Source organism: Panthera leo, chromosome B3 (genome assembly GCF_018350215.1).
Source record: "Panthera leo isolate Ple1 chromosome B3, P.leo_Ple1_pat1.1, whole genome shotgun sequence".
Lineage (NCBI taxonomy): Eukaryota > Metazoa > Chordata > Mammalia > Carnivora > Felidae > Panthera > Panthera leo.
In genome coordinates, this window is record NC_056684.1 from 142,287,563 (window position 1) to 142,309,502 (window position 21,940).

The 21,940-nt window shown below is 54.2% G+C and overlaps 1 protein-coding gene and 1 non-coding gene across 2 annotated transcripts; one reads left to right on the forward strand and one right to left on the reverse strand.

Moving 5' to 3' along the window:
* Positions 1–911: 911 nt before the first annotated feature.
* On the reverse strand, positions 912–4,925 carry RTL1 (retrotransposon Gag like 1). The gene has a single exon (XM_042943227.1). The coding sequence runs from the start codon at positions 4,923–4,925 to the stop codon at positions 912–914; it is 4,014 nt and encodes a 1,337-aa protein (XP_042799161.1).
* A 13,357-nt stretch (positions 4,926–18,282) lies between these two features.
* On the forward strand, positions 18,283–18,359 carry LOC122223480. The gene has a single exon (XR_006204349.1). It is a non-coding gene; the product is annotated as a small nucleolar RNA SNORD112 (small nucleolar RNA).
* Positions 18,360–21,940: the final 3,581 nt, after the last annotated feature.

Consider the following 21,940-nt stretch of genomic DNA (forward strand, 5'->3'; position numbering starts at 1 on the left):
CACAGTCCGCTGGCTGGTTGGGGCCTTCCTCAGTCTCTCTTGGCCCCCCCCCCCCACCCGCTGTGGACCTCCGGGCCCCTGTGCTGTCGGCGCCAGGAGGGGAGAGGGAGCCCCACCAAGTGAGGTTGCCCCTCGGTGTCCTGGGAGTCCCGGGGACTCTCGAGGACGCAAGTTCGGTGAGTACTGGTACGTCGGACGTTCTGTGGAGAGGAACCGTCCAGGTAAGGGCAGAGCTCAGGGCCAGGCAGAGTCAGCGTCAAGGGAGCTGAACCGGAGGGTGGAGGGTGGGCTGGCTTTGCAGGGGGGTGGGCTGGCTTTGCAGCGGGGTGGGCGAGGGAGGTGCCACGGCGCTCCACGAGGTGTGAGCGCGGGTGGGGGGCGGGGGCGGGGGGATGGGGGCCCAGGGGAGCAGCGGCACCGGCGGCGGAGGGAGAAGAAGTCAGTGGAGCCCCCGAGGTCAGTGTCCCAGGGTGGCTCATGGTGGCCACTCGTCACTCTGGGGGGGTGGGGGCGGGTCCCCGGCCCCTGCTTGCTTGGCTGCGTCTGCTGTGCCTGAATCTTCACCTGGCCTTGGGTCATGGGGTCATCTGCTCACCACTGCTGTCTCCCTCATTGACGTCACTCCGGGCTGCAAGCCTGGGACCCCGGGCAGTTCAGACGGGACTGTGGTTGTGTGGCCCTGAGCCGGCTCTCTGGGTCTCTGATGGTCGGATAGCCCGTTGCTGTTGCCACAGACGCCGCCGCCCTTCTCGAAATGTTTGCCCTTCTCGAGGGGGTTCCCCTTGGGTCAGGAGTGGCAGGAGTGGGGCGGGGGCCGTCGCCGGGTGCGAGCGAAGCAGGCCGAGGCACGGGGAAGGCTGGAAGGAGACTCGGTGGTGGTGGTCGGGCGCGGGGCGGAGGAGCGGAGGGCTTCACTCGGGGCTCGCGTCGTCCTCGCCAGCCGGTGGCTCCTCCAGCCTCGCGCCCTCCGGGGGCTGGCCCGCCGGCGTGTAGACGGCGGTCAGAAAGCGGATCAGGGCCCTGGCCGCCTGCTCCTGGCCCAGGGGGGTGGGCCGCCCGCCGGCGCCGCCGAGGGCCCGGGGCAGCTGTCGGCTCAGGAAGGCGAGGACCTCAGAGGGCGCGGGCAGGTGTCGGCGGGGCCGCAGGGCCGCCTCGCGCACGTCGCTCTCCGGCTCGTCCTGCGAGGTGTCTTGCAGGCCGTCATGCAGGCCACACTGACGGTAACGTTGCAGGTCGTCTTGCAGGGCTTCTCGCGAGACGACATCCTCATCGCCGACGTGCATTTCCAGGCGGCGGGGCCCTCCCGGGAGGGGGCGGGCGCCCCCCGGGGGGCCGGCTCTGACCCCGAAGGACTCGCACAGCATCAGCCAGAAGCCGGGCGCGAACCGCAGGCCCCGGAGGGTCAGGGGGCGCAGGGCCCGCTGGGGGCCCGGGAGCAGCCCGCCCAGCTCCTCGGCCGGGACGGCGCTGGTGCCCACGGGGCGGGGCACCTGGGCGAGGAGCTGAGCCGCGGCGGTGGCGATGCCACTGTCCGCGAAGAGGGCCGCGGCCTGGCCGAGGCGCAGCCAGCGCCTGGGCGGCCGGGCCAGCGCCCGGGGGGGGGCGGGCCGCGGGGAGAGGCGGCGCTTCAGCCTCAGCAGCACGAGGAGGGCCGCCACGGCCAGGGTGTCCTTCCAGAACAGGAGGCCGCGGAAGAAATGCAGAAGGACCGCCCTGATCTGGGCCACGCTGAAGTGGGCGAGGAAGCTGTTGAGGATTTGGTCGATGGGTATCAGGGCCAGGAACTCTTGCTGCAGGTTCCGCCCGGTCGGCGCGTCCTGCTTAGGTGCGTCTTCGTTCTCCTCCTCCTCCTCCTCCTCCTCCTCCTCCTCCTCCTCCTCCCCGGAGTCTAGCGACTGCTCCCGGGGGGCGCCCCCCGTCGCGAACGGCGGCCTTGCCCGGGCGGCGGTGTTGCGCCGGAAAGGCCGCCGGTTGAGGTTTCTCGCGGGCGGCAGAGGCCGGCCCCCGTCTTGCTCGGGGCGCTCCATGACGTCGAAGTGGAAGTGTGAGAAGAAGAAGACCCAGTGGCCGGGGAGAAGTACGGTGAGCCTGTCATTATTCAGAGAGGCTAGATCCTCTGTGTTGAGAAGGATCATGATGGGCTCCTCGGTGTTCTCCAGGTAGCGGCACCATACCGTGAAGGCAGCCCTTATTGGAAGGATCTTCATCTCCAGTTGAGAGTAGGCCACTTCGATAGCCGAGATGTTGCGCGAGTAGAAGGCGCAGGAGACCCTCTTGCCGGTTTGGTCGTCTATTTGGACGAGGGAGGCGTGCAGAGCCGTCTTGGTGGCTCCCGTTTCCAAGTAGAAGGGGTTCTGCGGCTTGGGGTGGTGCAGGAGGGGCGCCTTGCGGAAAGCCCGCTTCAGGCACTCGAAGGCCTCCTGCTCCTCGTCCCCCCAGGAGAACGCGTCGCTGGTCAGCAGCTGCCGGGCCAGCGGCTCCGCGATGCTGGTGAAGCGCTCCACAAAGTGCCGGTAGGGGAAGATGAATTCGATCAGGTGTTGCAGGGACTTCTTAGAGCCAGGGGTGGGGTAGCCTGTCACGGTGGTCACAATCCTCTTGTTTAGCTTCACCCCTTTGGGGGTTATGACGAACCCCAGGAACTCGACGGTGTGTCGGTGGAACTGGCTTCTGTCCAGGGAGCAGTAGACGCGGTGGTGGCGGAAACGCACCAGGACTTGTCGCACGTGTTGGAAGTGCTCCTCCTGGCTCATGGAGTAGATCAGGACGTCCTGCCCGTAGGACAGCACGAAGTAGCCTAGCATGTCCTTTAGGATAAAGTGGACCACGTCCTGCGGGATGGTAGGGTCTGAGGATAGCGGGAAGGGCTGGTAACTCTCTGTCTCTTGAGGCTCGAACCCAAACGCCGTTCTCCATACATCTTCCGCTTGGCGAATGCTCGCGCTTTCCTCCACGATGGTGCCCCGCAGCTCCAGCTTTGTGAACCATGTCGCTCCGTGTAACTGGTCGAACAGTTCTGGGATCATCTGTACGTAGTCCTGTCTGTTGGTCAGCATGTCCTGCGGGTCCCAGTATTCATCCCGCGGCCTGGCACTTTCTTGCACCCTGGCACCCACAGGTTCCCACGGCGCGATGGAAGGACATTCGTAAAAGGTCTCGCTGTGATCACTGTCTCCAGCCTGCTGAAGCTCAGAGGGCTCTGATTCAGAAAGATCATCGGATCCGTCTGAGCTTGGCTGGTCGGAAGTCTCATCATCTGCTTCCTTCGGGTTAAACACGTCGGCCAGGTCGGAGTACAGGGGCGGCAGTCCGGGCAGCAGGCTTATGGCATGCCTTTCCAGCGCGATGCATGGCGGGGGCGGGCGGAAGCACTTCTGCAGACAGTAGGGAGAGTGGAAGGTGCAGCGGCCTTTGATCCAGTCGACTTCGGGGCTGTGGGTCCTGAGCCAGTTGACGCCTAGTATCACGGAGAAGTTGGGGGACGGAACGATGTCGAATTCGATGGGCTCCTGGTGGTTCTGGTGAATGCACACCAGGGGCTCCGTGTGGAGCCAGACAGGTTCGTTGCCGACCAGGGAGCCGTCCACGCTTTGGACCATCTGCGGATAGGGCTTCTCGTAGAGCTCGACGTAGTGCTCTTGGGCGAACCTCTCATCCATGTAGTTGCCGCCTGCCCCCGAGTCCACCAGGGCCTGAACCGCGACACTGTGGTAGGGGTTCACTCTGATCAGGAGCAGCATGAAGAGATGGTCGCGGCTGATGACGGGGCGGCGGTCACGGGACAGCCAGCTGCTCACCATCCACCTCTCTGGGGCAGGTGAGTCGACCCAGGTCAGGTTCCGCGGGCGGGCCTCTGGGGGCAGCCTGAGCATTGCCCTCCTCTCTGCCAGCTTCTCTTCGATCTGCAGGACGAGCACAATCAGGCTGTCCAGCGAGTCCGGCTGAGGGACCCTGAACAGATGGTGCCGGATCTCCTCGTTGAGCCCCTGGCACAGGTGGGCTTGCAGGACCTCATCCGACCAGCCCAAGGTGGGTACCAGGCCCTGGAACTCGTTGATGTACTCCGTGGCGGTGCGAGTGCCCTGCCTGATGTTGAACATGGCGTCTTCCGCCACACGCAGTGCCTGTCGGTACTCGAACATACCTGACATGGCCTCTAGGAAGGCCGGGAAGTCGTCGATCAGGGGGCTGCCTTCTTGCACCAGCGCTGTGGCCCACTCTAAGGCCATGCCCGAGAGGTGGCAGATGACGTACCCCACTCGCAGCCGGTCGTTGCAGAACATTCTCGGGTAGCTCTGCAGGATCAGCTGGCAGAGCACGATGAACTCGTGGTATTCCCTGCGATCGCCAGAGAAGCGGGACGGGGCGGGCAGTTGGCCTGCGTGGATTCCTTTCATCAAGATCTCTTCCGCCACTCTCTGTTGCTCTCTGAGGTCTTGCATGCGGAGGTACAGCGAGATGATGGATCTCACCGTGGCCATGAACTCCGAGGTCTCGGAATCCTCCTCGAGGCGCCCCTCCTGTCTCGTGCTGGCCAGGTCAGTGTCGTCGGCTTCCTCGTCTCGGGCTCCCCGTGGGTCGTCTGATGCTCCTTCCATCCCGCCAGGTGCCTCGCTGGATGGATCCCCCACTTGCTGATGTGAACCATTGCGTGACTCCTCCAGGTCTTGGAGTAGGTCATTGGGTGGATCCTTTATTTCCCTACGTGGGCCACTGGATGGCCCCTCCATGTCTTGGCGGAGATCAATGGGCAGCTCTTTCATTTCTTGGGCCGGGCCCCTGGCCGGCCCCTCCGCCTCCCTCGCGCCGCTGCCTGATGTCTCCACGGTGGTGTTGGATGAGCCCTCGGAGGACTCCATTTGTTTTGATGATGGATTCTTACGCTCCATCATCGTCTCAAATGAGTCTTCAGAGGGTTCTATCATTTCGTCGGATGGAAAGGAGTGTTCTCTGAAGACTGGTAAGGTTGTGACGCGTCCGGTCAGCGACTGGGACCGCAGCGATCAGAACCTGGGAGTGGGAGGCATGGGGTGGGGGTGGGGGGGTAGTAAAGGCAGCTGTTTAGGGACTCACGGGGTCAAGGTTAGGTTCTCTGGGCCAAATCAGATGCCCGGCTCATCAGAACAGAGAGAAACTGGGGAGAGCCTCCCATGCCCAACTTAGGGAGCCCCAGGGAGAGAATATCTGTCCGCCCCTGACCTCCTCCCTAGTCTCCTAGGCTTACTGGGCCTATCTGGCCCGCCTGCTTCCCCCCCACGGCTGTGAGAAATTCACAGCCCATAAATTCTGTGAAGCGGTAGGCCCAGAGCGGCCGCCGTGGCAGGCAGGCAACCTGGCAGGATGCGCTGGCCGCTTCATCTGCCCCTGGCATACGTGCCTGGTCAACCCTCCCTCCCTTCTCTGGTCACCCAGAAGTCACAGAGGTCATATGTCAGTGCCATCCCGGAGCAAGCCCGCCCCCCCCCCCCCCCCCCCGGTTGTGAGGTGGGAATCTCTAGCTAGCTGATGCCAACTGTTTAACAAGGTCAGGGGAAGGGGGGGTGGGTGGAAATGGGCAGGTTGGCCCCAATCCCATCAGTTGGGTCAGCAGCCAAAAATAGCTCTCACTTCCTCCCTCAGATTCACAGTAGATATTGGGCTGGTGCTGGGGGAAGGGCAGATAGAGACAGTTGGCTTTCATTTCTTCCCCGTACACGTCTACAAAAACCCTACTGTGCGCCAGAGACTTGCACGCGTGTGACTGGGTTCTAACTCAGATGTTTGGCTGATTTCTCTTACTCTTTATTCAGTTTCCAATGTCCGCATCTCTGAGCTGTCAGGGAGATCTGCAGATCCTGTCCCCGCCCCTCCTAAAACTGCCACTTTCCCAAGATCAGCCTCTCTGTGGGAGGGGGGTTCAGGGATCAATTCTGCGTGTGCAGACATGTGTACATGCCCCTCCGGTCTTACCAGGCAGGCTGGTTTTTCCCTCTAGCAGACCACCCTCCCCATCACCCCCCCCCCCCCCCACCTCGGTGTCTCTAGTAGAGCTGGGGTAGTGAGTAAGGGGTGGGACAGGGAAGGGCATGAGGTGTCTCTGACCTCTAATTGTCTTGGAAGGGAATTTTGAAAGTTGAGTCATGGGAGGTTTTAGTGGGCTGAGGCTGAATTTAAAGCGATGTTTTGGTTTGGGGTTATTTGCACATTTCTTCTCCGCTGGGAGAGCAAATTGAATTCTGGTTATCCAAAAGATTAGTTCTGTGGTTACCACTCTGTCTACATTTAACACCTTTTGTTACTTGTCAGTTTCCTTCTTAGCCACGGGGCCCATCTATTAGGAAAAAAAAAAAAAAGCATTCCCTCATTGGCTAAAATCCAAACTTCCCTACAAGATACGCGATTCTGATCTGCTGTTTCTCAAAATTAAGTACGTTCTTGTTAGCGTGACTGTTAAATTCGATCCTGCAGAGCCTCTGATTAAAAGGTTTTGTTGTTTATTTACTGTTCGCAATATGAAATCCAAACCTTTTAGCGTAAAAATTCCTGACACAGAAATTCACCAAAATCATTTCTTGGCTAAAATGTAAAGGCCTTAGAATAATAAATTCTGCACATGTCATTCCTCAAGGTAGAGATTACATTTTTTACCATGATGCACCAGTTATGTATAATCACCATCGTCATCATCGCGTCACCATTGACATCTTCACCGTCACCATCATAACCATCGCCATTGTCACCATCGCCGCCGTCACCATCGCCATTGTCACCGTCACCATCGCCATTGTCACCATTGCCATCGTCACCATCGCCATCGTCACCATCACCACCGTCACCATCGCCGTTGTCACCATTGCCACCATCACCATTGCCATTGTCACCATCGCCATCGTCACCATCGCCATTGTCACCTTCGCCACCATCACCATCGCCATCGGCACCATCGCCATTGTCACCATCACCATCACCATCGCCATTGTCGCCATCGTCACCATCACCATTGTCACCATCGCCATTGTCACCATTGCCATCATCACCATCGTCACTATCACCATCACCATCGCCATTGTCACCATCGCCATCATCACCATCACCAATGCCACAATATATACATAGCACAGTACCTACATTAACTCATTTGTCCTCGTTGAAGTCCTATAAGGCATTTGCTATAAAGTACGATTCCAAGTTCCTAATGTAAAGTTCTCATTGAAATACAAAATTTGACTAATTCATCTGCAGACTCATCTATTAGAAATCAAAATCTCCTTACATCTCTTAAAACCCTTTATTGGCCAAAACTTAAAACTTGAAAATTTGAATTGGCTGAAATTTAAATTTTAAAATGGAAAAATTTGAGTTGGCTAAAATTTAAAATTTCAGATATAAAATCTGTGCATGTCTTAAAACTGTTGAAACCCTTTATTGGCTAACATTTAAAATGTGTTGGCTAAAATTTTAAATTAAAATTTAAAATGAAATCTATCTCTCTTAAAACCCTTAAAACCCTTTATTGGATAAAATTTAAAATTGAAAAATTTAAGTTGGCAAAAATTTAAAATTTTAAACATGAAACCTGTATAGGTCTTAAAACTTTAAAAACATTTTATTGGCTAAACTTTCAAACAAAATTTTAGGGGCACCTGGGTGGCTCAGTCGGTTGGGTGTCTGACTTTGGCTCAGGTCATGATCTCACCATTCATGGGTTCGAGGGCTGTGTCTGGCTCTGTGCTGACGTCTCAGAGCCTGGAGCCTGCTTGGGATTCTGTGTCTCCCTCTCTCTCTGCCCCTCCCCTACTCACACTCAGTCTCTCTCTCTCTTCTCTGTCAAAAATGAATAAACATTAAAAAAAAATTTTTAAAAACTTAAAAATTTAAGTTGGCTTAAAGTTAAATCTTAAAATTGAAAAATTTAAATTGGCTAAAATTAAAAATTTCAAATATAAAATCTATATTGCTCTTAAAACTTTAAAGACTCTTTACTGTTTAAAATTTTAAATATAAAATCTCAGTATGTCTCTTAAAATCTTTAAGACCCTATATTGGTTAAAATGTAAACTCTTTAGCCAGATAATTTAAAAACTAGATTATACCCTTAAAAAAAATTTTTTTTTTATGTTTACTTATTTTTGAGAGAGAGACAGAACACAAGGAGGGCGGGGCAGAGAGGGAGACACAGAATCCCAAGCAGCCTCCAGGCTCCAAGCTGTCAGCACGGAGCCTGAGGTGGGGCTTGAACTCATGAACGGTGAGATGGTGACCTGAGCCAAAGTCAGACACTTAACCGACTGAGCCACTCAGGCGCTCTTAGATTCTGCCCCCCCCTTTTTTTTTTTTTAAATATTTTTTGACGTTTATTTATTTTTGAGACAGAGAGAGACAGAGCATGAACGGGGGAGGGGCAGAGAGAGAGGGAGACACAGAATCTGAAACAGGCTCCAGTCTCTGAGCCGTCAGCACAGAGCCTGACGCGGGGCTCGAACTCACGGACCGCGAGATCGTGGCCTGAGCCGAAGTCGGACGCTTAACCGACCGAGCCACCCAGGCGCCCCAATTCTGCCCCTTTTAATATAAGTCCATACGTCTTAACATATTTACAGATTTGATGATATAACTGATTAAATCATTCTCCTTTCTTGTTTTCAATCTAAAATCTAATACCCTTGGCATGTTACAAAAACCTGATCTTCATATGCTTTAGCATCAAAGGTCAAACTTTTGTCAGGATACATAAAAGTTGTCCCGTAACTGCTCTATTCAAACTTACGAAAGTTTCTTTTCATTGCTTCTGATATCAAGTTCCAATCACTTAGCATAAAATAAAAAGTTTTACCGTGTAATGTATCTGCAAACTGATGGATATAAATCCCCAAATCTTTCCAGGCCACTTCTTAAACTTAGTTTTGAAGTTTACTGGCTTAATTCCAAGCCTCTAAGCATTATATAAAAAGTTGACCGTGTCATTCCTCAAAATAAAAGGTCGCACTTCCTTGCAAGGTACACGAATTTGGTCTTGTAATTTATGCTTAATGCCTTATAAGATCGCTTAATCACCTATGAGATAAGATCTAAACTCCTTAGCAAAATATACACATATTGCTCTCTGATGTCTGCAGACTACTCTTCTCAAACACAGAAATCTTAGCATGTCACTCTCTTAAAATCTCTTAATGGCCCAAATCCAAATTCCTTAGCACAGCACAAATATGTATTCCCGTCGTTCCTCAAAATAGGTCCAAACTCCTCAGCGTGGTATGTAAACTCAGTCATAGAACCTCTGCCTAAGACCTGCCCCGCGTCTATACTAACTTGCTATAAATGATCCGGTTGGTTCAGCATAAAGTGCAGACGGGGCGCACTTGGGCCGAGGGGTACCTTCTCTGAGCTGCCCATGCAAGCTCTTTATGTGGTTCATCAAATCCAGACACCTTAGCATAAAATACATTTGACCCGCTAATTCCCCCGCAGACGAAACTCTCATCAGTCACTCCTTAAAACCCTTTACTGGCTAAAATCCAGCCGCCTCTGCATGAGGGTTCAAAAATGAGATCATATCCCTCCCCAAGATGAAATGCTCTCACATAAAATCACATCTCCTTGGCATGTTATAAAAATCTGATCATATTATCTGTACCATAAAAACCCAGTCTTCTAGCTCCGCCAAAATGCATAAGTTTGATCATGTAACTCCCAATTTAAGACGTTCCAAGGTTTCTGCATTGCCCGTAACATAACGTCCCAACTACTTAACATAAAATGCAACATTTTACCATGTAATTTATCTGCAGACTGGTCTATAAAAAAAACCCAAATCTCATCCCGTCATTCCTGTGAACCCTTCATTGGCTTAAATCCAAACTTATTAGCATGATATAAAAATTCGATCTTGTCATCCCTTAAAATAAAGTTCACACTTCCTAGCACGGCATATAAAATTTGATCCTGTAATTCCTTCTTAAAATCTTAACAGTGTCTCTTAATTGTGAAATTATGGAATAAAAGTCCAAATTCTTAGCACAGAATGTGAATTTTATTTTGTAATTTCTCTGCATAGTATTTATCAACCACAGGAAACTCTTCCCATGTCACTCTCTAAGAACTTTTCATTGGCTAAAATCAAATTTCTAGGCATGGACAGAACTCCAGTCAAGTTAGAGCCTCAAAATAAATTTCAAATTTCTCTGCGTGTTCCCAGCGTTGATCATATAACTCTTACGATTGCAGTTTTTCAGTTTTGGTGTTGACATCCGTCAAACCTCTGAAAGCCAGACATTGGCACCCCTCGAGATATAAAGTGCAAAGGTTTTTGCAGGATACTTAAATTCGTGGCTGTTGCTTTTGTATTTACAGTTTTTCAATGTTCCCTGTGTTACAAAGTCCAAAGCTGTTAGCCTTAAAATACATTTTTTCCTGCAGATTTATCTTCCACAAGCAAAAATCTCACCATCACATTTCTTAAGACCCTTTGGCAAGAATCCAGACTCCTTAGCATGATATAAAAACTGGTTCTAGTCACTCCTCAAAATAAAGACCCCCCCCCCCCGCCACATCTATTCCTAGAATCCCGCTTAAAATCTTTTCCTCTATTTTCATCACTAACAACATATATCAACATCTCAGTATCTTCAATCACGGTGTTTGTAAAACCTTGCGAATTTCACGTCTAAGGCATAAAATCCAAATGCCTGAGCATGAAACGAAAATTGGACCAGATATTTGTTGCATTAAGAAAATCTTTACACTTGCTCTTCAAGTGCTTAGAAAATAAAGCTTCAGCTCCTTTGCACGAAAGCAACAATTTTCACCCTCCCCAATTTCTAGATGCAGTTCTTTGCTCCTTTCACACTTTACTCCTCAAAGACCGGGTTTCTTCCTTCCTGCCTCTAAACTCATCTTAATTTTAGAGTCCTGGCTCTTTTTATGTTGTTAAGCTAGTCCCTCTGTCTACATTTCATTAATTCATTACAGCAACATGTCCCGATTCTTTTTTCTGGGCCAGGCACTGTGTGCGCTCCCCGACGGGAAGAATTGGAAACAATCTTGCCTTGCAGAACGCCCCCCTAGCAAGGAGAAAAGGACCACACCCTCATGTCAGATGTCGCACTGGAGGTGAGTGCAGGGTCCTGGGGGGCCAAGATCAGGGATCTCCCTCTACTGCTGGCGGGTGTCTCCTTCGAGGCTCCGCTGGGCTCAGCTGCCTGTCCCTTGGGGAGGACTTTGGGCATTGTTGGGGCATCGTTTTGCAAAGCGGGGGTGCCTCTGCGCCCCCCCCCCTCCACGTCTGGCTTTCTAAGGTGGCTACGGGCTTCCTTCTGACTCCTGCCCTCCAAATGTCCATCTGCTGTAGGTGGAGAGCCCAGAGGCTGCCCTATCTCTTCTCTGGGCTCTCCAGAGGTAATAGTGTTGGTCTGACAAATGTAGCTCGATAAATGCTGAGGTCTCAGACCTCAAGACAATTTCTTGAAGAAATATCTACTGATCTGGCATTTCCCACCTTAGCAAAAAAAAAAAAAAAAAAGAATTAAAAATAAATAAAACTCAGGATTTAGTGCACCTGGTCTGGGTCAGAAGCACCCTTGAGGTCTTTGAGTCGGACCCTCTTCCCCCCGACACTCATAGACAGACACCCCGGCCTCACCACCTTCAGTGCCCAGAGCCTTCTCGGCCAGGTCAGCTCCCTGCTTGCTGCTGAGCAAGTGGCCCATTGGGTCAAGGCCGCCAGCGTGAGTCTATGAAGGGTTGGGTGTGGGGGGGGTGGCGGGGGGGGGGCCAATCCCTCCGCGAATACCTCCTCGTGTCAGCTCACTTGTACAGTAAAGGAAATCTGATTTTAAAAATAGAGCTTGGAAGAGGAGATGGTGGGGTATTTAGGAGCAGAGTTGAGCCTGGGGCGGGGATCGGGGGAGAGGTGAGGACAGGGAGGGGGTGTGCAGCCCGAGTTGCTGAGGAGGAAGGTGGAGAGCCTAGAAAGAGGAGACGGGAGGGCAGAGGGGAAACGAGGGACCACGGGGGGGGGGGTCCTCTGACATGTGCTCCCCTTTCTTTCCTCCCTCTCAGACACCAGCACTGACCCCTGTAGCCTTGGCCTTCTGGGTTGCCAGAATGGTCGTTAGGGCTGGGGCCAGGTGAGGATCCTGGCCTGTCTTGGCCCGCCTCCAGGCTGTCCTCGGAGCCACTTGGGTTTGAGGGACACAGCCACCAGGTCTTGAGGGCTAGGTCCCCTTGAAATAAATGCCCCCCTCCCCCGTTTACTCTCTCCATTGCCCTAGACCTGCTGAGCATCACGACGGGGGGTGGGCACGCAGGGACACCAGCAGGGCTGCAGGTTGGTAGTGATTACTGTGTTAAACTAACGTCGAGGTCAAGATGTGCCCTTGTTACGCCAGGGCCGGGACTCCTTGGTCTCCTGGTGTAGACCAGTGGTGAGGTCACTCTCCCCACTCTGCTTGCCAGTTGGGACTCCGAGGTGGCTCCCTGAGAGCCCTATGAGGACCTTGGGTGGGTCCTGGGTCCTGTGGACCCCTGTGGACCCCTGTTTGCCTCTTCACCCCCTGCCTTGTGGATTAAGACCACCTGGGCCCTACAGCTGGGAGACCCTTCTCATCTTGACCGAGAGCAGCCAGCTCTGGTTTTTCTTCCCTCTCTTCACCTGGGCACTGGGCCTCATGTCACTGGGAAAACAGTCTCTGGGAGGGGAGTGGCCGTGACTCGGGACTGACATGGAGTTACTGCAGAGCTGGGGGTCGCCCCAGGGCTTCTCCAGCCCCAAACCGCTGTGTGTGGGTCCCCATCGAGGCGAGGGGCGGCGCCCCCGACTTAGCAGTAGGCGGGTGGTCGATTCCCTGTCAGCCCTCCCTCCTCCCCGCTGCGTCCTCGCTTGACTGGCAGCTCCAGGGGGCAGCTAGCTGGATCACTCTGCCCAGAATAATCCTGGGAGGGACCGGGAGAGGGGTCACCCATGAGAGTGTCCTTCTTCCTTCGGTTGCCCAAACGGGCCAGACCAATCAGCTGCTCCCCAGGCCACGCTTGCCTTTCAAGGCAAGCGGGCAGAGGAAGGAGCTGGTGCCAGCTGCCCGCCTGGGACCCACGCTCACTTTGAGTGTGACCTTCTCTTTCTGGGCCCTCAGTTTACCCAGAATTGCAAGGAGGGCTTGGGCAGGGGGTGTTCTCACTCTGTTCCTATAGCTCGGGGGTCCTGGGAGGTGCCTGAGGGGTGACCTGGGGAGCAGCGGTAAGAAGAGGGGGTTGGCTGAGCAGGTAGAGCTCAGCGACCCCACCCTGACTCAATTCCGGAAGCTGGGGGGTCCTCATTACTATTTAAAGATAGTGTTAGAAATTGGGGATCCTCATACTATCTCATTTAAAGACAGGTCCCCGCATACAAGTCGTGCCTGGGAGCACAGCCTGGCTGGTCCTGTCTGTGGTTTATCCTGTCTGACCTTGGAGCTGGAGGAGCGGGGCGGTTTCAGTGGGATCTCTTTGGGTCCCTCTGTGCCTGGTGTGGACGGGCCAGGAGCTGTAGGCCTCGGGGCAGAGGGTTCTTGGAGAAGGGGGGTGAGGACTTGGAGGGAGATGAGGGGGGCTTGGCCTCGGTGCAAGTGGAAATAGGGCCAGAGTGGGAGGCGGACTCCTTCCCCAGGGGAGATGGGCCCCTTGTAAGCTGGGAGACACTCCCGACAAGGAAAGGCCTGGGATTATCATGAGGACTCTTGGGACACCTGTTGTAATTGGACGGTCAGCCCTCAGAGGACATTTTCACGCCTGGGTCAGCTTTAATTTCCACACTCGCGCCGTGAGGCAAACGAGTGTGCCGGAGCCCCAGGGCCGAAGTGACTTGCCCCGGAGCTCTAATTAGCAGTGGCCGTGGCATCGGGAGCGAGACCACGGAGCGTCCCGGCAGCAGCCGGCTGATGAGGGAAGCTAGCGAGGGGTGGGCTGGGCACAGGTGGAGGCGAGTGCCGTCCAGACGGGGGCAGTTAGAATTCATTTATCGAAACCGATGTGTCCCCGGCGTCTGCTCTGTGTCGGGCACGATCCTCGCCGCCTGGCCCGGGACAGAGTTCCCATTGCCCCGCACTGAGAGAGCCCAGGTCAGGAAGGAAGAGACGGTGTGGAAAGTCAGGTGTTCCCGTTTCCACCGTGGAAGGAGAAAGCAGGAACGCGTGCCCTGGGTCGGGGGTGGACAGTGGCCGCTTGGGGACCCCGAGGGAACCTCGGCCAGAGAGCCTGTTTTCGTTCCACGGTATCTGTATGCTCAGCCTCGTGACCCGACAGGAGGCCAGACCAGAGGGGGGCCTCGGTGTCTGCCCCCATCGCCCTGAAAAGGTCACGTGGTCGTTGCCAACTCGTTTTGGCTAATTCGGTTGTCGGCAGAGGGACAGGACAGCTGGCCTTGGACCTACTAATTATAGCCAATCGGGTGTTTGAGCGAGGTACCTAGTCCCCCATGTCATGTTTTTTTTCCTGCAGACAAACGATCCCTTTGACCTTTGTTCCTGAGTGCCGGCCGGCCAAACCCCTGTCCCATGTATTGCCCAGCACAGCGCCCCCCACCCCACCAACAAGCGCCCCCCCTCCACCGCCGGGGGGAGGTCAGCATGGTACCTCCATCCCAAGTCTTACCTTTGATGCAGGTGTTCAGCAGCTCTGATCCTGTCGCCTTGTCGACTGGAATCTGTCTTCTTTCTACAAAGTAATTGGATACATTTATTTCTTTAATCGTGAAAGTCCAGGCCTTGGGACGTGCGTGCACGTTTCCCTGTTCTAACCCCAGCCCGCCCCACAGCCTGCCTTCCTGCTTCTCTCCCAGGCCTGTGTCCCATTCCTACGTTCGGGTACGTCCGTCCTACGTCTTGAGTACTTACTATGTGCCAGACAGCCTGTGAAGGTGTTACTTTTATTGTCCCCGTTTTCCAGAAGAGGAACCTGAGGCTCGGGGGCAAATCTCGAATCGTTCACAGGCCTGACCTCATTCTGCAGCTGGGTCTGCCTGAAGTCGCACCTCCCATGGACGCACAAGCTACCGAGTCCACACTGGTGCTCGTGCTCAGCTCTCCCCCTGGACTCCCGAGCTCTTGGCAAGACCCCTGTTCTTGTCAGACCCCCAGTTGGCTCTCGGCAAATGCACATGAGAGTTGATGTGAGTCTGGGGTCTGGGTCCCTTGTGTGACCCCGAGAAAGACTCTTGTAAGTAGCATCTGCCCAGGCTGCTGGCCCTTCCCTCACCTGGGGCCCCGCCCATGGGGGCCCCCGTGGTGTTCTGTCCTGCCCCTGGTGCCAGTGTGTGCTTGCTATGCCATCCCACCCTCCCTTGGCACACAGTAGGGCTGCAGGCAGCAGGTGAGGCCCGAGGCGGCGTCTCCGAGAGGGGGGCTCCGAGAGGCGGGCTGAACTCTGTGAGCAGTCTCTTTTCCCCCCTCCCAGGTGGCTGGAGGTGAGACAGCTTTTCCCCCAGAAAGGGAGCAGATGCCTGGCCCAGGATCGAATCGAAAGGTCTGAAAAAATGCATTTATTTTTTCTGAGTTGTAAATTTGGACAATTTGCAAATGTGTGGACCCCTCAGAATGGAACTGACCTGAGCCTTTTATTTTGCAGTTGAGGCTCACTGCCCCCTGGATGGGCAGTGAGTCAGTGGATTCCAGAGGCCAGGGTGCGGCCCAGCCCTGGCCCCTGCACCCTCGGGATACCACACCTGCCCAGAGGGGAATGGGACCCTCCTACAGCAGACCCCACAGCAGACCAGGTATGTGCGCCCTCTCTTTATACAAGACTCTGGGGGAGGTAGAGGCAGTGAGGAGTACAGGGTCACATCGCATTGATATGGGAATATGATGAGAAACGCAGAATAATGCTGTTACTCTGTTACATGAAATCGATGGAGGTGTTAAAGTCTCTGACCATGATACACAGGGGTGCCGACAAGTGGGACATCTCTGATGGGGGCTCGGGGGGCCTGCTGGGGGCCAGACAGGGCCGGCTCCCTTGGGTGACCCTGGTCAAGTGACGGTGAATCCCCCTCTCCTTCTGTAGGATGGGGACAGCCATCTTCAAGTTGCCTTGACACCTTAGGTGGAATAAAAATAGAAAGCGCTTGGCACATAGTAGGCACTCGACACAGATAGAAAGAACTCTTCCTTGAGGGGCGTCTGTCCCCGGCCTCTTTGAAAGCCCTCCTCGTTTTCATCGAACCCAGAGGGAAGACCAGGGGAGTAGGGACGGTCGGGGTCAGTGTTGGGATCTGGAGAGCCTTTTCTTGAGTCAGCTGTATGACGTGTACTGGCATTGCCTGGGTTTATGTAGCCTCCTGGAGGAGTGAATGTCTTCGTGTTGAATTACCCTGGCCCCGAGGTGGATGCAGGTGATGTCAACCTGGGTACCGCATTTTATTTTTATTTATCGTAAGTTACTTCCTATCTGAAGAACGATGACAGATACCCCAAAGTATTCACCGGGACCAAACCCAGGCCAAAAGAAAATACTATGTAATAAACAGCAGGGCCTCGCGTGCAGGAAAGGCGATTAAGAGCTGGCAGACGGCTGGTTAACCTGTGCTCACATTTCTTCCGCACAAAGTCATGGTTGAAAATAGATCTCTGCCTGGCAGGGGGGAGGAAAGTTCTAGAAGGTCCCTGTCTGTGTTAGCGAGAAGACTCTAACCGATGGATGGGTTAGTGGCTCTGTGCAGTTGGAGGCCAGGCTGAAACCGGACAGAGGGCTCAGACTGATGGGATTTAAAGTTGGCTTAGTTTTGTGTTCTGGGCGGGGAGGCCTCTGAGCCTCGGCCCCTCCATCTGCGGACGAGACTAGGATGGGTTTTGCCGCACACTCAGCCCCGAGCCTGCTCGGGGATTCTGACAGCCGAGACAGCTGTGGAGGGGCCTGGGGAGTTGAGTCTGAGGCTTAGCGAGCAAGCAGGAGCTGAGGTGTCTTGGGGAGAGGGCATTCTGACAGGAGGCCACGGTGCCATGTGCTACCCAGGACAAGAAGGGGGGCAGATGGGTTAGAAATAAATACCCGTGCCCTTGAGCCTCGCTCCCTCTTGATTAGAGCTGGGGGGTGACCATGGCAGCTGTGGGTTCTGCACGGGAATCTCGCTGTCAGAGGACACGGCAAGGCCCCGGCTGGCTGCCTGCAAAGCTGTGCGGCTGTTGACGCATGTGAGCCGAGGGGCCGCCGCTCCCCGGAGGCCCGCACGTCCCCTCCGCCAGGCCTATCTCATGTCGAATTCTCCTGGAATTCTCATTCCGGTTAGCTAATCCCCGAGAACACCGGCCAGGGCATTAACTTTTGGGGCCTCTTAAAGACCGAAAAGGAAAGTCCTCCCCGATGGGTGCATTGCAGACAGCCGCTGGGCGGCTCTGGAAGGATCTGGGGCCTGTGGGTGGCGAAATCGCAGCCGGCAGGCACATACCTGCTGGCCTCATGTCACTGACACGCCATCGGGAGGCCCCGGGGCTCCAGCTTGAGAACATATAAAATCGAAAACGGAATGATCTTTGAGATAAAATAAATCCCCGCCCCCCCCCCCCATGTCTGCAGAGCTTGTTTTGGGGGTAAGTGCCTGATCCTGGGCCTTCAGCCAAAATGCTCATTTTGTTTTTGTAAAAAAGGAAAACAACCCCTCCCCCCACCCAAGCCCCACAAACAAATGGAAAAAAAAAAAAACAAAAAAAAAAAAACAAAACAAACCCCACACAAAATGTTTATTTTAATTATGCAAGAAATGCACTGATAATGAATACACTCATTACTAAAAACTAAATACTGCACATAAAAGCTAAAGCCATCCGTACCCGCCCCCCCCCCCCCCCCACCAGGCCCAGGCCCAGGCCCAGCCCAGCTCCGACCCCCCCACCCCCCGCTCTCCCCCCCCCCCCGCACTGTTATCAGTTTCAGGTGCACGGCTCCAGATATTTTTCTGAGCACTTATGTACGTATATAAATAGATCTCTGAAATAGATGATTTTGTTTATTTTTTACACAAACTACATCACAGTGTCCGTTTCCTTCTGCGTAGCTTAGCATTTGTCTCCACACAGGCATCTGCTTGCAGATAATAAAGATCGACACAGCGTTCCTTAGAACACACCTTAGTACCCTGTAATCTGCGTGCACCCGGGTTGCTTTACCCCCCTCACCGCTGCCCTGAAAGCCCCAGGTCCTTACCCCGTGGGGACGGAGCGTGGCGGCAGGTGTCAGTAATTTCTGAGCCCGGGATCTGAGGATCAGCTCACAAGTGTTTATGACATTATCACAAATGAATATATGGATGCATAAATTAGCAAAATAAAAGAGGGCCAAGCCTGGACCAATGATGACGAAGTGTTTAGGAACAAAGAATCATGATTAATCCAGTTCTGCGCAAAATACTGAGGTCCATTAAAAGACAATAGGTCTCCGCTGTTACATTCTTTTTAAGAGCTGTTTAATATTCCGGGGTATGTAAGCACCATTGTTGATTAGACCCTCTCCTATTGTTCAAAATCCCAGCTGTAAACGTGCTGGGGGGCAGCGGGGGGGTGGGGGGGTGGGGGAGAATGTGTCCGGATAGAAGCTTTGGTCAAAGTCCTGGTCGTTTGGGTGGGGGTGGGGGTGGGTCACAGGCTCATGGGTGTTTGTTCTATTATTTATGCAAAGAAATAAAAGTGAATCCATAAAATAAAAGTGATCCTTGCACAAATGAATGAGCACGTCACGAACCGAAGTTTTAATTCGTACAATTTTGCTCAACCGATGCCCACTGAAAAGGACCTGAGCCGTTCCCGTTTTGTTATTGCTAACAGCCCTGCAACGAGCTTTTTTATAGCTCGGTCTGTAAACACATCCGTGGCTGTTCTTTTATCCCAACTTCTTGGAGGTGGGGTAGCTGGGTTAAATGGTTTGCAAAGTTTATTTTCACTGTGTGATCTTTCTTAAATGCCATTTTGACCTTGTCACTGTCTTGCTTTTAAATCCTCCCTCTGACTTCCTGGAACTTCTGGGATGTGATCCAAAAGCCTTAGCCTGGCACGTAGGACCCTTCGGGGTCTGGGTGGGAGCTTCCCAGCCTCTCCCCTCACCCCTGGTCCACCCCCACCCCTGCAGGCACACTGCGGGCCTGAGCTACTGCTCCTGTCTGTGTGGGCCCTGCCTTTTACACTTGGGGGCTTTGGCCGTGACCTTTCAACCAGCTTCTCTTGAGCCCTTAGGACCAGGCTTTGAAATGCACCCCATGGTGAACTGCCCCTAACACCTCCTTCAAAAGTCCAGCAAAGTACAGTCCCCCCAAAGGGCAATGCCTCATTGACATGTTTTCCTAGTTCAGGAGAAGGTTTTGCATTTTTCTAGAATTCATGACCAGCCATGTGTTAATCCCCCCCTTTCCTTCGTCCCTGTCCAGTGCCCTCGGCCCCCTGTGTTGCCCGGATCTGACTTCCCCGGACTGAAAAGACCTCCCATTTTCTCCTGAGGACTGAGCCGTCTGCCCTGCACACTGGGTGAGTGCTATGAATGCCTTCAGACCACAAACACACGCCTGGGAGCCCAGGCCTCCCCCCACTGCCCCAGACTGCTCTGTCCTGCCCTCTGGGGTGCAACACCAGGTTCCCTCCATGCCTGCCACGAGGACCCCAGAACCCTGGGTCGTGGTCCGTGAGTGAGGGATGATGGCATCTCCCGGGCAAGTGTGCTGTTGATGGGTTTGGGGGACATAATCATGGCCTGGCAATGGTTGATTGCGTCTTTTATGACCTTCTCCTTGCGAGAGGAAAAGGGGCCCGGTCCCAGAACCTAAGAAGGAGGTAAGTCTTCATATGTGACAGCAGAGCCACCAGCTGGGGGATGGTGAGGGTTCCAGGGACAGGGTTGTGTTCGAGGAGCACAGGTTTTGGGGCAGAGGGACTGTGATGCCAGATCCGCATCACCCTGGGGTCAGAGGGCCTCACCTGCCTGTGAGAGGGACAAATGTCCCCCGAGCTGCTCAAGGTTTTGGTCCTCTTTTTCTCCCCCCCCAGGGTGGTGGGTGGGAGCCACCCTGAGAAGCCGGCCATCTTGAGCACAAACCCAGCTACAGAACGGACATGGCGTGCATGTCCTTGGCAAGGCCCCAAGAATTCCTGTGCCTCAGTTTCCTGATCGGAAAAGCATACGTACACACCGCGTAGCGATAGGCATAGTGAGACAATAGCAGAAATAAATCACTCAGCGCAGTAGCGGCTGGAAAACAGGAGCTTTTCCCATCTCGGCCCGTCTGAAAGGCTTCACCTTCCCTCCCGGAGACCCGCAGAGGAAAATAAAAAGGCTGGAAGAGTATGAGCAGGGAATAAAGGCCCCAGAGCAGACCCCACCCCCCACCCAAGGGAAACACCGGCCTTTCTCTCTCAACACCCCGGGGCCGGGGAAGGGCTGCCCCCGCCGCCTTTCATTGGGTTCTCCTGAAAAGTTTGGCAATAGTTTATTTTGTTTTCTTTTTTTTATAAATATATATAAAACGTCAGACTGCTCTTCAGGCAGATTTTTTAGGCTTGTGTTTTATAGACTTTGGCAAGGGCGGCTCGGAAGGAACAGTGGTTATAGTCTCCAGAGGTTAATAATTCCTGGAAAAACTTCTGGCTAAACCGGACTTCTCCTGAATTTCACAGAAAACGCTCCCTGGGCCGGGCCCAGCCTGAAGGAGGTTTTTGTGCGTAGGGCAGCCTTACCTAGTTCAAGCACGGGCTCGTGTGTTGCCTTTTACACAAAAGTGAACTTCCTCGGCTGCTGTGGGGCACAAAGACTCCTCTCTCCAGAACGTTTGGTTTATTTACTCTGCAGTAGCTCACCCAGGGCTGTTTGTGGAGCTGCTTAAGTCCCTGCCCCTCTGCCCTCTGCCCGCTACCCCTCTGCCCTGTAACCCCTGCTTCATGCTGAAACCCCCCCTCCCCACCCCCTCAGGCAGGGGCAGGGACACAAGGGCAGGGACAGGGACAGAAGCAGGGGAGCCCGCCTCTTTGTGTCTGGAGCTTTAATGGGGAGGGGAATAGTGCTTCCCTCTCAGCAGGAGCCCCTTCCCCAGCCTGCCTGCGCCCCTGCAGCCCCTGCAGCATCGGGGGTTAAGAGGTTTGCTGCCCTGTGGCCTTTGCCTGGTTAGGGATTGGGGTTAGGTGACTTTTCAGACCCACACCAGTGCAATTCTGAGCTCTTTCCTTGCACCACCCGCGACCCCTGACCAGAAACCTTTATTTGCAAAATTTCTCATGTGCGTGACTTCTGTTCCGCACCCCGCATTACCTCCCCTCCCCCATGTAATGCCGCAGCGACAGTTACGCATATGCAAATACCATTTTACCCAACATTTTCGAATGACAGTTTCAAAGCAATCCTTTAATAGATTAAAAAAACGAGAGCAGTGACAAAATAACAACAAAACCCCCAGGCTCTGACTAGCAGTTTCCCCAAGAGCTAACTCACAGCTCCTAAGGGGGGCTGCGGGGGGCAGTCTGTCTGTCTGTGGGGAGCCAGCCTTCACTCTCCACCAGCAACACGCTGCTGCCCCCCCACGGCGGGTCAGAGCAGCTGTTGGGACCCCGACAGTGCCCCGGCTGGATTGGATTATCCGGAGCGGGACAATTAGGCTGCAGTGACAGGAGCTCCATCCCTGGGTCCCCAGTGTCTCTGCCCTCCCCAAATCCTACTGTCCCGTGGAAGCGTGTCCCCGCCTCGAGGGTGAGCTAGGGCAGCCTGGCCATTTCACAGACAAGGAACCCGGCCGGCCCCTCTGCCAGCCTGTCACACACACACACACACGCACACGCACACACACACACACGCACACGCACACACGCACACACACACACACGTGCACGCGCGCTGAGTGCCTGCACTGGAAACAAAGACAAGAAAACTCCTTTAGAAACTGCAGAACAGAGCCTCGTCTGGGGAGGGGTCCCCTGATAAAGGCCCCATCCGCCCAAAGTTCCTGGGAACCGAGCCTCCGTGAATGGGC